The sequence below is a fragment of the Ursus maritimus genome, unplaced genomic scaffold (genome assembly GCF_017311325.1).
Source record: "Ursus maritimus isolate PB19 unplaced genomic scaffold, ASM1731132v1 scaffold_32, whole genome shotgun sequence".
In the NCBI taxonomy this organism is placed as follows: domain Eukaryota; kingdom Metazoa; phylum Chordata; class Mammalia; order Carnivora; family Ursidae; genus Ursus; species Ursus maritimus.
The window spans coordinates 12,596,621-12,612,167 of record NW_024425786.1 but is presented as its reverse complement, the minus strand read 5'-3'; the positions used below and the strand labels follow the sequence as shown (position 1 = coordinate 12,612,167).

The 15,547-nt window shown below is 46.1% G+C and overlaps 1 protein-coding gene across 1 annotated transcript; it reads right to left on the bottom strand.

Annotated features, from left to right (window-relative positions):
• Positions 1 to 2,457: 2,457 nt before the first annotated feature.
• Positions 2,458 to 5,341, bottom strand: ACTL8 (actin like 8). The gene is made up of 2 exons (XM_040619364.1): positions 4,994 to 5,341; positions 2,458 to 3,210 (listed from the first exon to the last, which is right to left on the bottom strand). Exons 1-2 carry the CDS (start codon positions 5,339 to 5,341, stop codon positions 2,458 to 2,460), a joined length of 1,101 nt encoding a protein of 366 aa, XP_040475298.1.
• Positions 5,342 to 15,547: the final 10,206 nt, after the last annotated feature.

Below are 15,547 nucleotides of genomic sequence, written 5' to 3'. Positions count from 1 at the left end.
GTTTAAATGGGGATGAACATCACTGTGTGTTTGTGAGGATTGAATGTGACTCCATTCGTAATGCAGGATGACTGATGACTGCCGTTGTTATTCACACTCCTGATTAAGATGAAAGTGATATCAAATTATAAAATTTAAAGTCACCTCTTCCATCTCAATAACGCTGTCTGGTTTTCAAAGAGACTTCTCAGGGAGGCTTTGGCTCGGGTCATGATCCCAGGGTCCTGGCATCGAGCCCCGCTTTGGGCTCCCTGCTCAGCAGGGAGCCTGCTTCTCCCTCTCCCTCTGCTGCTCCCCCTGCTTGTGCCTTCTCTCACTCTCTCTCCTATTCTCCGTCAGATAAATAAAATCTTAAAAACAAAAAACAAACAAAAAAGAGACTTCTCTTTCTTCGTCTTAGCTCATCCTCAACCTCAAATCTCTGAGGGGAGGAAGGATTATTCCCTATTTTATGCCCAGCAGACTCAAGAGAGGTTAAGGAACTTGCCCAAGTAGCTTAGCTAATGACAGGGCCAACTTATAATTCAAATCTGACTCCGAGTCCCGGGGGCCCAGGACAAGCTGATTCTGATCTGTTCTACTACAGGCCCCACTTCTCCTCCTGGGGACCACTGATGTCTCAAGTTTGGGGCAAATGCTGTGGCTGAGACAGTATGGTTCATGTGACAAAGACAACGTGAGCTGGACTCTGGACTTGCAATTCCCTCTCCTGTCCCTGAAACCTCAGGATTCCTTGGGCTCCAATCTTCTGCCCACTGTACTTGTCACTCCATTAACATTAGGGAACCAAGAGCCCTGTTCAGAAGCAGCCATATAGGGGTGCCTGGGTGGCACAGCGGTTAAGTGTCTGCCTTCGGCTCAGGGCGTGATCCCGGCGTTATGGGATCGAGCCCCACATCAGGCTCCTCCGCTATGAGCCTGCTTCTTCCTCTCCCACTCCCCCTGCTTGTGTTCCCTCTCTTGCGGGCTGTCTCTATCTCTGTCAAATAAATAAATAAAATCTTTAAAAAAAAAAAAAAGCAGCAGCCATATAACCCCATGCTTGAGAACCCAGACTGGATCTGAACCCCACTTTTGCCACTCACCAGAAAAAAGAATTTTTGTTAAATAAATAGTTTTCTCTGTGTATTAGTCAGGGTAAGTAAAACAGCTGCTGTAAGAAACAACCCCCAAATCTCAGTGGCTGAACGTGGCAGATTTTTCCTCATGTCCCAGTGCAGTGCATTAGGGTTGGGTGGGGCTTGGGGAGGGGGGAGGTCTATGCTCCAGCCAGTCATTCAGCCTCCTTCCTATGCAGCTCTGCCCTTCCCCCATTAGATCCTCCACACCCTGCAGGCTGATAGGGCTATTTTAAGGGTCAGGCATTCGCTCAACTGGCCAGAAACTATGGTATAGTCACATGACTCTACCTAACTATGGGGGGAGGTGTGCTGGGAAGCGTAACCTCACCATGTGCCAAGGAAGGAGGGGGTGGTCACCCATGGTCTCCAGCAATCCCATCTCAGTCTACCCTGATCAAAAGTAGGCAGCCCCCACCCCCCAGATCACATGACCTTGTTGCCTTTGATTCATGATTTCATTCTTTGTCACCTCAAATGGATTTCCCTGTTTACTGCCTGTGTCCCCGCAGCGGACTGCAATCTCCTTGAAACCAGAAACCTCAAGCATCTTTCTCCCCATCGTCCCTCCAGTATTTATCAAATGAGTATTACACTAGTAGAAACTCAAACTTTAACAGACTATTGGGACAGCTGGGATTAAGAGAGAGATTGTGGCAGAGGAATAACAGGACACTCCAGGCCCTTGTGCAGCCTGCTCGGTGGGCCCCAGAGACTGCCCTGGACCCACGCTGGCCCTCACGTACTTATGTGCTCCCTGTGTCCCCCCCAGAGACGGTCCACCCCACCGCCGTCCATGACAGAAGCCAGCACTGGTTCCGAAGAAATTATTTATTTGCAGATCTAAAACGAGACTCTGGCCACGGGAGGGGGGGGCCCTCAGGCTCCCCTGTAGCAATTCCTCCCTGGCCAGAGAGAACGAGTAAGACTAGAAAAACTTCATCTCTCCCATCCCACCCCCATCTCCTAGTCAAAAATAACTGGGACCCCAGCAGAAGGTCCCATCTCTCTCGCTCCTATTAAAACCTACTGAACTGAGAACAGGACAGCCCAAGGAAGATGCCAGCCAAAAGTAAGTGGCTATTGGAGATGTTAACTGACCACTCCCCTCAAATGACAGGCCACCCCCTGGAGACACTGTCCCTGGAGGGCTTCCCTGGCCTCCTCTGGGCTGGATCCCACTCTTGAAACAAGATGAAACCCTAGAACCTAAAAAACACCCTCATGACCTCGGGATTCCAAAGCCAGCTAACCCTCCCCCTGCCTAGACCCTGTCCCTGGAAATTAATCTCCCCGAGCCCCTGGGATGGAACCTTGGGTCGCAGGAGCCGCCAGCCGGTCACAGCCTCTGACTCTCTTCGTACTCCTCTTTGGTCATCCACTCGGACTTGTAAGAAGACAGATGGGCCACAACGGACGCTCCCAGCCAGACACTAAAGTTTCTGTTGGAACCCACCCACATGGTGGCCTTGGTGGAGGAGAAATGATCGGCGATCAGCTCCTTGTACAGGCGCTTGGTGAAGCCGGGGTAAAGGGTGTTGCCCCCGCAGGCCATGACGTGGGAGGTGAGCAGCGGGTGCACAGCGGCCTCACAGGCCAGGATGGCATCCACCACGGCCTGGGAGATGCTGGGCCCTTGCAGGTCGAACACCTGGGGGCTGAAGAACATCTCGGGGGCCAGCCGCTGCATGGGGGTCAGCTCCACCGGGGTGCCGTCGGGGAGCTGATAGGTGTTGTTCTCATCTGAGCCGCTCGGCAGGCTCTGGCGGAAGTCCAGCGCCTCCGCCAGGTTCTGCGGCACGTAACATTTGCTCATCTGGGTGGTGGCCACCGTCTCCAGCTGAAACAGGTTGTGGCGATTGCAATCCTCCTTGAAGAGGCTCCTGAAGAGATAGGCCGTCAGATCCTGGCCCGCGAACTCCAGCGTCTTGCCGCTGGGCCGTAAGGGGCGGCCCAGGTGGAACGGCTGCACGCGGGTCAGGCCGTAGCCGGAATCAACCACCACGCCGGTCAGGAGGCCAGAGGCGTACAGGGACATCTCTAGCTGGTCCGCCAGGAGTATGGACGGCACATCCTGCAACTCAAACATGATCTGCAAGAAGGGAGAAGAGCCGCTGGGGTATCTCCCCCAACACCAAAGGCCCGATCCATTCCTGGCTGCTGTTCTCCCCAAGACAGAGCCACGTGCTAAGCTCTCAGAACTGAAGTCGGTGCAGACCTGTGCCCCCAGGGGACTGGGGGGCTGCCCCGGGGAGGTGGGGCACAGAGCCCCTGGAGCTCCTGCTGTGGGAACAAGAGAGGCGCTAGGGGATTAGGAGTCAGATTGGCCCTGGGTGGGGGTGGGGGTGGGGTTGTTTGAGGACCCTCACTGTTCAGAAGACCGTTTTTTTGGTGGAGGTGTGGGAGGAGCTGTCAGCTGCTGCGAGGAATGGTGCTGAGATACTTGGCTTTGTGAGCCGGGGACCAGAGGGGGTGACGGCCAAGGGGCAGATCTGCAGCCTGACCCATTTCTTTAGAAGAGGGAAGAAGAAATTAGACAAGAAACACATGCATCATATCCGCCACTGCCTCCAAAAAAGGAGGGAGGGAGGGAGGAAAGAAGGAAGGAAGGAAGAAAGGAAGGGAGGAAGGAAGGGAGGGAGGGGGGGTAGAAGGAAGGGAGGAAGGAGGGAGATACATACTCTCACCTCCTGGTAAGTGAAGCCTTTTTTTCTCCACGCATCAAGACAAAACTGGAATTCTGACATTTAGGTTTTGGCAAAGTCCCTAGGATGATTTTCTCCCCCACCCACCACCACACTCCCACTCCCCAGATCTTTACAGAGCACCCCTACCGCCTCCGTAATTCCCCAGCTCTGACTGCACCCCCAGGTTTCTGACCCTACAGTCACAGAAAAGCAGCACTAGTCTGCCCTCTTCCGTGGCCTCTGGCCACGTAACCACCTCTTCAGGCCCCAGAAGGCCCATTTTCCCTGCTGATGGGGAGGGAGCTCCCGCACGCCCACACTCAGAATACTGTCCCACCACCATCCACTTCCCAAATAGAAGCCAAGGCCCGCTTTTTCAAATAGGAAATTAAATATGAATCCCACTTAGAACTCTCTAGGATCTTCCGATTTATTTAGAGCAGGGGTTGGCAAGCATTTTCTATAAAAACTAGACAGTTGGGGTTGCCAAATTTAGCAAATAAAAATACAGGCTGCCCAATTAAATTCAACTTTCAGACAAACAACAAATAATGTTTTCATATACGTACGTTCTGTGCAATACTTGGGACATGCTTATAGGAAAGCATTATTTGTTGCTTATCTGAAATTCAGCTCTAACTAGGGAGCACGTGTTTTATCTAGCAACCTCTAAATAAGTTTTTTACCCTTTACACATTATAGATACAGTCTCTGCCACAACTATCACAGCTCCGCTGATATGGTGTGAAAGTAGCCAAAGACAATATGTAAATGGGTGAACATGGCTATGTTCCAATAAAACTTTATTTATAAAAACAGATGGTGGGCCAATTTGGCCCACCAGCTGTTTGCCAAACCTAGATTTAGAGTAAAATCTAAGCACTCCCCACAACCTCTGGGCCCTGCAAGACACGACCCCTGCGACTTCAAGGTGGAATATGGTCTCTGAACATTTATGGGATCCACGAGCAAAGTATCCAGTGCCTCCCTTTCTCCACACAGCATTTCAACTGCTATGTCTCTATCTGTTGGAGGAAACTCCGTGAACCCCATCTTGCCTACAACAGGTGCCAGGCACACACTGGGTACTCAGGAAACATTTATGGGGTGGATTAGTTAGAAAGCAGAGTTCCTGATACTCAGTCACGTCTGAACACAAAGTGCCAGGCCATTTCCCACTCGCCTTACCTCCAGGGTCTTCCGTCGGTCCGCAGGCTCCTTCAGAGGGGACTCTGTGACCATCACGGGGAAGTCCTCATGCTCCCGTCTATGTCTCTCCAGGACAAATGACCAGATGTGCTCCACACCCTCCCAGTTGAGGATACGGCCACGCTGGATAGGGTAGCTAAAGGTATCAGGATGGCAAATGTCAATGCCTAGACTCACGCGCCTTTGGGCATAGCTGGGGCCGGGGTTCTCCCTGCACGGGACGTAGTTCACGATGCTCGGGAAGACCATCTGGGGCTCATTCCACCCAGATAAGCCAGCCTTCAAAAAGCCAGACCCGTGGTCGATGATAATGGTTCTCGCGGCCATGGCAAAGGCAGAGGTGGGAGAGGTCTTCTGGACTCGACTGTGGAGGGAAAGAACAGGGGGTTATTCCAGGCCACCATGGGCTTCTGCCCACTCTCCACCCCAGAATCAAACTTCAGGCTCCCCTAAGGTGTGTCCGTCTCCCCTTCCCAGCCTTTGCACAAGCTGTGCCTGCAATGTTCCTCCTGTCCCAAACTCCTAATCATCCTACAAGGCCCCGCCTGCAAAGTCCTGCCAAGCTCTCCTTCCCACCCACCTCTCCCATTGTACTTTGCACACTCATCTGTTACACCAGGAGCACACTTCCACTCCACAGGAGCAGAGGTTGGGCCCTGCTACTCTTGGCAGCTGTAGCAGGAAGTTTTCACCCAGGAAGCACTCGCTGGCTGGCTGCCTGATTCGAGGACTCAGGGTCGTGAGCCTTGGAGGCCACCGTCCTCCACAATAATAGCGTAGGAGCAACAACAGCATGAGCAGTGGTAGCACAGTGACAATGACGATGATGACAATGACAACTGGCAGAGCCGCCATTTCTGGGGTACACACCCTCTGTCTAGCGCTAGGAGGCATACCTTGCCTGGGAGTTTGAACTACGTAAAATTACCATGTGTGTCAGTCAAAAATGATCAAATGCACTTTCATATGGCTTGAGCGTGTGATCATTTCATCTTTACCACAACCTGTCAGGAGGTACCACTGTTACTCCCATTTTACAGGTGGGGAAACTGAGGCACAGAGGGCTTGAAGTTACTTTCCCAGGGCCACACAACTGACCAGCAGGGCTGACAGTTATACCCAAAGCAGATTCCAAAGGCCACACTCTGAACACCGGGTTAAGCCCAAGAAGTAGGTTTTGAGTAGGAACTAGGCGGCTGAGCTATTGTTTAAGGGAGGCCATACACAGGATGTCTGACCCTGATCATGGTCAGTTTTGATGCCTATAAAGTGGGGGGAATAAGAACCACCATGCTGGAAAGGTAAGTGTGGTCACTACCTGATTTCTGGACTTACTACAAAACTACAGTAAGCCGAGACAATGTGGCATTGGTGTAAGATTAGTCACAGAGACACGGGGGTCGGAATGACAAGTCCAGACAGAGATCCTCACACAGTTTGACAAGGTGCAAAAACCAGGACGGGGAGGACGGACAATCTTTACAATAAATGGTAGGGAACAAGTGGATATCCGCGTGCAAAAAAACGAACCTCAATCCGTACCTCATACCTTATTTAAAAAACTCGGAATGGATCATAGATCTAAATACAAAACCTAAAACTAGAACACAACTTTTAAAAGAAACATAGGAGAAAAGCCCTGTGACCTCAGATACAGTAAAATATCCTTAGAGAGAACATCATTAGCCTGGTCCATAAAAGAACAAAATAATAGGCTGGACTTTGTCAAAATTTAAGAAATTTGCATTTTTTTTAAAGATTTTATTTATTTATTTGAGAGAGAGAGAGCACAAGTCGTGGGGGGAAGGGCAGCAGGAAAGAGAGAAGCAGACTCCCCGCTGAGCAAGGAGTCTGATGCAGGACTTGATCCCAGGACTCCAGGATCATGACCTGAGCAGAAGGCAGACGCTTAACTGACTGAGCCACGCAGGCGCCCCAGAAATTTGCACTTTGAAAGACACTGTGAAGGGAACAAAAAGACAAGCCACAGACTGGGCGAAAGTATTTGCAAATCATATATCTGATAAGTAATTTGCATCCAAAAAACATAATGAACTCACAAAACCCAATGTAAGAAAGACAATCCAATTGTTCAAGTGGGCAAAAGATTCAAACTCGTCACAAAAGAAGATATACAGATGGCAAGTAAACATATGAAAAGAGGCTGAACTCATGAGTCATTACAGAAATGAACATTAAACCCACAATGAGACGACATAGTCTGCCTAGGAGAATGCTCAAAGTTAGAGGCTGACCAGACTGACGTTGGCGAGGACGTGGGGGGGTCCTGGGACCCTCATACGCTGCCGGTGGGAATGCAAAATAAAACATACACACCCACCATACCTAGGATTTCCATTCCTGGGCATTGCCCCCACGTTCACCCAAAAACCCTTATGCACACGTTTATAGTTGCTTTATTCATAATTGTCAAAACCTAGCAACCACCTAGTGATCCTTCAGCTGGAGAATAGAGATGGATAAGCGAATCTCCATTCAATGGAGTTATACTCAGCAACAAACAGGAATGAACAAGTGGTATATGTAAGAATATGAGTAAATCTCGAGGGCACTGGGGAAGAAGTCAGCCTCAAAAGGCAACAACTGTACGATTCGACTCCCATGACAATTCTGGAAAAGGCAAATGTATAAGGACAGAAAACTGATCCGTGGGTGCCAGTGGCCAGAAGTGGAGAGAGGGGGTGACCACAGGGGGTCATGGCAGGATTTAGGGTCATGATGGAACCGTGCTAGATCTGGGTCATGAGGGGGAGTATATGACTGTGTGTGTTTGTCAACTCTTGCAACTATACATTAAAAAGAGTGAGTTTGGGGCACCTGGGGGGCTCAGTCAGTTAAGCGTCTGCCTTCGGCTCAAGTCATGATTCCAGGGTCCTGGGATTGAGCCCCGCATCGGGCTCCCTACTCAGCAGGGAGTCTGCTTCTCCCTCTGCCTGCTGCTCTCCCTGTTTGTGCTCTCTCTCTGATAAATAAATAAAATCTTCAAAAATAAATGAAAAATAAAAAATAAATAAAAAGAGTGACTTTCACTCTAAGTAAAAAATGTTAAGGGAAAAACCCTGTGGGTGTGGGGACACTTGAAAGGTGGTGCAATCACCTTGCAGAATACGACCTGTCACACAGACAGCAGACTCGGTGCCCAGAATGCACGTGGGTAAAAGACACCCAGAAGGCAGCGTAGCCCGAAGGTTATATTTGGGGCTGTCATTTCGCCGGCTATATGCTCTGCCTCCATTCTGGGCAAGCAGCTGTGCCTGCACGTCACTGTGGGGCATGACAGCCACTGCCCAGCCCTGGTCAGTGGCTCCCCACCACCACCACCAACCTTGGGGCAGTGACAAGGCTTCAACACCTTGAAATAGCTCTGATATCGGACGGAGGAGAACATCAAGAAAGAGAGATGGAGCCGAGGTGTTGGCCTCCTCCCTGGCCTGCTGGCGGGCTGAGTGGTGGATTCCTTACCCTGAATCACCCAGTGATGGAGAGCCGGCTGCCTGGATGACATCCACTGACCTCCCTGCATCACAAGAGCAGACTCACTGATGGATGCTTCCCTGGCCCTGGCCTTCGGAATCGGAGGACCGGCAGCTGGGATGACCTGCACTGTGGCTGTGCACCAGGATGCTCACTGAGGGAGGGACCCCAGGCTGGTGGGCCCAAGTGACTTGGCCTGGGAGCAGAAGGCCCCGTTCCTCTCCTGGGCCATGATGTAGGAAGAAAGTCTGGGGGATGCCACGGAGCCCAGGTCCAAGGTCAGAGATAAAATCTACATAATCAAAAGCATTTTTACGGAGTCACCAATTCTACAAATTCCTACAGAGCACCCACGATATACCAAGGACCATTCTAGACTGAGTGAATGGAGAGGTTCCTGCCCTCCTGGACCTTACATACTATTGAGAAAGACTGTCCGTAAGCACCAGATCAAATACATCATGCCAGGGGGAGGGGAGCAGGATTGAGTACAACGCAGAAAAATAAAATCTGGTAAGAGGGCCGGGGAGAATAAGGAGCACAGAGGTATGTTTGTTGATCTAGATGGGGCAGTCAGGAGAGGCCTCTTTATCAGGTGACCTGTGAGCAGAGAACAGGAGTGAGAGAATAAGGGATGCAATTACCTGGAAAATTGTCCAAGCCAAAGGGATAGCAGGTGCAAAGACCCTGAGGAAGAAACTGATCATGTGTTCTAAGAACAGCTAGGAGGACCATATAGGAGGGATGTATGTAGTGGGTGAGGGGAGGGGTGCCAAAGATCTTGGGAGGACCTCACAGGCTTGCATATTGTTTAGAGACATGGGAAACCACTGGGGGGGGGAGGGTTGAATAGAGGAATGACATGATCTGACTTGAATCATACACACACCATTTGGGCTGATAAGAAGAACAGACCACAAGGCCAAAGATGGAAAGGACATGACAGATGATGGTGGCCTGCATACGGCGGCAGCAGGAAAGAGGGTGGGAAGCGGTCAGACTCTGGATGTATTTAGGAAAGACTGTTACAGTAGAGCGTGAGACAAGGAGAAGAATGAAGGAAAACACCAGGATCTGGGGCCTGAAAAGCTGGAAGAATGAAGTACCCACTTACTGAGATGGAGAACACCGTAGAAGGAGCAGGTTTGGGAAAGGGAGGAAATCAGGATTTTTTATGTTGGACATGATAACAGTGTGCAATGCCTATTAGGTACGCATGGTGACGTCTGGAGGCAGAGTCTGCAGATGTCTGATCTGGAGATATAATTGGAACTTACTGAGTGGATGAAATTGCAAGTTTTGGGCATGGATGAACTCATGAAGAGACTTGGGGTAGATCAAGACCGGTGCCTGAGGGTAATTTAAGGTCTAGGGGCTGGGCATTGAGAAGGAACCAGTAAAGACGATGAGAAGGAGTGACTAAGGGGTAGGAAGGCATCTCAGAGGCCAAGCAGAGAAAATATGTCAAGAAGAGAGAAATTAGATGAAGACCCAGAAATATCCATGGAATTTAGCAACACAGAAGTCACCAGCAGCCTTGGCAAAAGAGTTTCATCAGAGTGTCACCAATGGAGAAAAGCCTGAGGGGTGGGAGACAGAGATTCTTACAAACCTGGCCCCTGCTCTGCAAACACACCAGCAGAGCACGTAACAAAAGAAACGTTAAATGTTCGAAATTAAAGGGCAGGGTCACAACACAACGTACATTTTCCAATCCTGGATCAGAGAAATAAAATGACCATAAAGAACATTATTATGGGCTTCTGGTGCTGGCCAGGAAGGAGTGCTGCACCCCACCTCCCACTGAATATAACTAACAATGTCAAACAAAATGCAAAAAGGAAAAGAAAAAGTACAACAGGCAGATTAAGGAGAAGAATCAAAACTTAGAGAAGCAACCCACCTAGGGGTGAAGTTCTTGTCTGTTCTATATCCCTTTTTCTCTTGCAGTGTCAGCCTGTGGCAGGTTCCTAGCCGTGCTTCAGGAGGGGGTAACTGACCTCTAAGACCAAGGGAAGACCTGTCTTTCTGGCCATAACATCAGGAAAAGGAGCCCTTGTAAGTCAAAGAGGATGGAAAAAAGAGAGCAGAGAAAGGACTCCCCTCGTTCAGTGTAAGAACCGGCTCAAGGCCCAGACGTGTCCGTGCATGCGAGGGAGGGACCTAAAGCAGCAGCGCGAAGCCCCTATGAGTGGAACTAACATTGGAACCATCACCCACAGAAGAAGACCGAGTATAGCCTGAGCCCAGCTGGGCCACCGCACGCTAAAACAGAACCAAGAAAAGAAGTGTTCTCCAGAGGAGTCTCCCAACAGAATACTCAGGATATGCAGCATAGAAACCAAAATTACCAAACACACAGAGAATCAGAGAAACCTAACTAATCCCTCAGGGAAAAGATAAACATGCCAACCCTGAGATGACCCAGATGCTGGAATTACTGAAGACGTCCAAGCAGCGGCTATAACGGACATACAGGTAGACGTGTGGAAGCGAAGGGAAGGACAGGTGTTCTCAGTGAGAAGTAGATTCTATAAAAAGAACCAAGAGGTATGCATAATATCTGAAATTTTTTTAAAAAATCTTTTCCACGGTAGAATGGAGGTTGGCAGAGCAATGAATAAGATAAATTAAGATATCAACAGAAATTACCCAATCTGAAAAGCAGGAAAGAAATAATGTAACAAAAAGAGCCTCAGAGACCCACGGGACAATATAAAAATGTCTAATATTCATGCCATTGAAGTCCCACAAGAAGAGAAGAAAGATTAGCACAGTACAAAATATTTGAAGCAATAATGGTTAAAAATTTCCCAAATTCTGCAAAAGATATCAATCTGCCAATTCAGGGAGCTTGGTACATCCCAAAGAGAATAAATTTAAAAAACAACACACAAACACACGTGTAGATACAGTGTAGTCAACTACCGAATACTGAGGTTTCCTCTTGCTTAATCTTGAAAGCCTCTAGAGAAAAATGAAAGCATTATAAAGATGGGGGAGCTGAGGACAGCAATTAGGCTGACGGCAGTCTTCTCATAAGACACAAATGTCAACCGAGAATGCCATACCCACCAAGAGTATCCCTCAGGAATGAAGACAAAATAAGACATTCTTAGTTGAAGGACAACCAGGAAAATTCATCCCCAGCAGCACTGCTTTCAGAAATGCTAACGATAAAAAAATAAAAATAAATTTCAAATAAATAAAATAAATAAAAAAGAAATGCTAATGAAAGGTCCTCAGGTAGAAGGACAATGATACCAGAATCTGGAACTGCAGGAGTGAAGAAAGAAGAGCAGATTGAGTAAATACCTAGGCAATAATAAAAGGATCCTTTTTCCTCTTAAAAATGGATATGGCCATTGAAAGCAAAAATTATAACAACGTGCAGTGGTGCTTCCAGGGAATGTCAAGTAATGCATGTAAGTCCTATGAGAAAGGAGGTGGCGGAAGGGACTTACACAGTTGCAAGTTTTACAGGCTATGTGAAGTGTAAACATTAGCGCTAAATAGACTGTTAAAGGCTAGGTATACAAAAAAAATTTTTTTTTAATTTAAAAAAAAAGGCTAGATATAACCATGGCAATCCCAAGAGCAAACAATAAAAAAATAATAATACAAAGAGATGAACCCAAAAATCCAATAGATAAAGTAAAACAGAATACTAAAAAAATATTCAGATAATCTAAAACATGGCAAGAAAGAAGGAACAGAGAAGCAAAACCACAGAGCAGGGAAGGAGGGACACAGAGTAGCCCTATATCCAACCATATCAACAATTACACGAAAATAATATGTCCCAAGCCACACCAATGGAAAGACAGAGATTGTCAGTCGGAATAACAACAACAAAAAGACCTAACTGTAGACTGTCTACAAGAAATCCACTTTAAATACAATAATAGAGATTAGTTAAAAAGTAAAAGAATAGAAAAAATCTAAACCACGTAAGAATGACTCAAACGAAAGCAGGAGTAGCTATCTTAATATCAGACAAAGTTGGCTTCTGAACAAAGGATATCACCAGGAGCAAAGACAGGTGTTGCATAGTGTTAAAAAGTCGGTTCACCAAAATGACATAAAATAATCCTAAGTATATATGCATCTAATGCATATTCAAAACTCTTCAAGCAAAGACTAAAAGATGCGTAAAGAGAAATAGAAACATCCACAATTCAACCTGTTAGCCTCAGCTCCTTTTTCAGTAATTGAGAGAAAAAGTAGACAAGCCAAGCTGGCTGGCTGTTCAGGAATTCTGTATCTTTGCTAATTTTCCAACTGACATTTATAAAGCATTCCATTAAACAAGAGCAGAATGCATATTCTTTTTCCAAAGCACATGGGACACTCACCACCTTACAGCCACAAAACAAACCTTAACAAATGTAAAACTGAAATCAGATAAAGCATGTTCTCTCATCATAAAGGAATTAGCCTAGAAGTCAAAAACAGAATGATATCACAAAAATCCCCAAACCTTTGGAAATTAAACAGTTCGAGTCTAGGTAACACATGGGTCAAATAAAAAAATAGAAAATATTTTGAAATGAATGGAAATAAAAATACAACCTATTAGAATGGGCGGGGTGCAGCCAAAGCAGTGCTCAGGGGGAATTTATAGCATTAAATAGCATTCATGTTGGAAAAAGGAGAAAGGTTTCAAGCCAATAATCTAACCACCCACCGCAGGAAACCGGGAAAGGAAGAACACATTAAACCCAGAGCACGCAGAAGGTGGAAATGATAAGAATCAAAATCACTGAAATTGGAAACAGGAAACCAATAGAGAAAACTCAATAAAACCAAAAGCTGGTCCTTTGAAAAGATCAATAAATTAATAAACGACCAGTAGGACCAAGAAAAAAAAGAGGAAAGACACAAAGGGTTGATATCAGGAATGAGGTGACATTACTTCCAACTCAACAGACCTTCAAAGAGAATATTATGAACAGCTTTCTGCCTGTCAATTTGACAACGAAGGTGAAATGAACAAAGTCCTTCAAAGACAGAAGCTACCACAGTTCACTCAAAAAGAAATACATAAGCTGAAGAGCCCTCGAACTAAGAAAGAGATGAATTTTTAGTTTAAAAACCTTCCAACAAAGAAAATGACGGTCCCCAATGGCTTCACTGGTAAATTTTACCAAACGCTGAAGGAGGAAGCAAAGCTCATTGTACAGAATCTCTTCCAGAAAGCAGAAGAGGAGGGAATGCATCCCAACTCATTTTGTGAGGGCAGCATTACCTTGATACCCAAATCAAAAATACTACAAAAAAACCCTACAAACCAAAATCCCTCATGAACACAGATACCAAAAATTCTCGATAAAGTATTAGCAAACCCAGGAATATATAAAAAAGATAATACACATCAACTGAATGGGGTGTATCTCAGAGACATAAGGCTGGCTCAATATTTGAATGTTGACCTACCAACATTTTATGTTATGACCTACCAATATTTTAATGTTGACCAAATTTAATACTTCAACCTACCAACAGAGCAAGAAGAAACACCACATGATTATCTCAATGGAAAAAAAAAAACATTATATAAAGTTCAATATGCATTCAAAATAAAAAGTTTCAACAGCTAGAGCTAGAAGTGAATTTCCTTAACCTGATAAGGGGCATCTAGAAAAAACCTTCAGATAATGGTAAAAGACTAGAACTTTCCTCCCAAAGATCAGGAATGGTAAGGAGGTCACCTCTCACCACTCCTAGTCAACAATGAACCAGAAATCCTACCCAGTTCAATGAGGCAAGAACCAGAAGGAAAAGGCATACAAATTGCAAAGAAATAAAACTGCCCCTATTTACAGAAGGCATAATTACCCATGTAGAAAATCCCAAAGAACCTACAAAAAAAAAAAAAAAAAGATCTACAACTGGTAAATGAGCTTGGCCAAGTCACATCATTCAACTTCCATATTTTAAAAATCAGTTTTATTTTACATACCAGCAACAAACAGCTAGAAGTCAAAATTTTAAAAACAGTGCCATTCATAATAGCATCAAAAACCGCAAAAGACTTTGGCATAAATCTAACAAAATGTGTCATAAAATATGCTGAAAACTACAAACATTGATGGAAGAAACCAAAGACAATCTAAGTAAATAGAGATGCCGTGTTCATGGATGAGAAGATGTGGTATCATTAAGATGTCAGTTCTCCCCACACTGATTTACTGATTCAATCCCAATCAAAATCCCTGCAGAATTTCTGTTTTTTTAGGTATCAACAATCTGACTTTCAAAGTTATACGGGAAGACAACGGAATGAGAATGGCAGAAACAATTTTGAAAAAGAACAAAGTTGGAAGACTCACACTATCTCTTTTCAAGACCCACTACAAATCCACAATCATCAAGACGCTGTGATATTGGTATACGGGTGTCCACACAGATGAGTGAAAGAACAGAGCGCAGCAACAGACTCTGACAAGTATGGCCAAGGATTCTGACAAAGGTGCCAGGTAGGTCATGGCAGTGATGAAAGGTAGTCTTTTCGACGAACAGTGCTGGAAACAAATTGAAGCACTCTGTGGAAAATAACCTCACCCCATTCCTCACCTCTTACACAAAAAATTAACTCAAAATAGGTCACGCAAACTGTAATTAGAAAACCCCAAACTGGGGGCACCTAGGTGGCCCAGTTGGTTAAGCATCTGACTCTTGATCTCAGCTCGGGTATTGATCTCAGGGTCATGAGATTGAGCCCTGTGTCGGGCTCCATGCTGGGCATGGAGCCTACTTAAAAAAAAAAAAAAAACCAAACTGTAAAGTTTATGGGAGAAACCATAAGAGAATATCTTGTGACTTTATCTGAGAACATCTAGGTCTTCTTAGATACAACACCACAATCCATAAAAGGAAAGATTTTAAAAGAATTTTATCAAGACTTAAAAAAATTCTGCTCTTTAAAAGACACTCCTATGGGAATGAAAAACATTAGCCACAGTGCTGGTAGAAAAGACCTGTAAATCACATTTCTGATGGAGGACTTATATATAGAATATATAAAGGACTATCAAA

Coding starts and splice junctions, on each gene's coding strand:
- ACTL8 (XM_040619364.1), bottom strand. CDS start 5,341: ATGGCCGCGAGAACCATTATCATCGACCACGGGTCTGGCTTTTTGAAG. Junction 3,211..4,993: donor ACCGACGGAAGACCCTGGAG/GTAAGGCGAGTG, acceptor CCCTTCTTGCAG/ATCATGTTTGAGTTGCAGGA.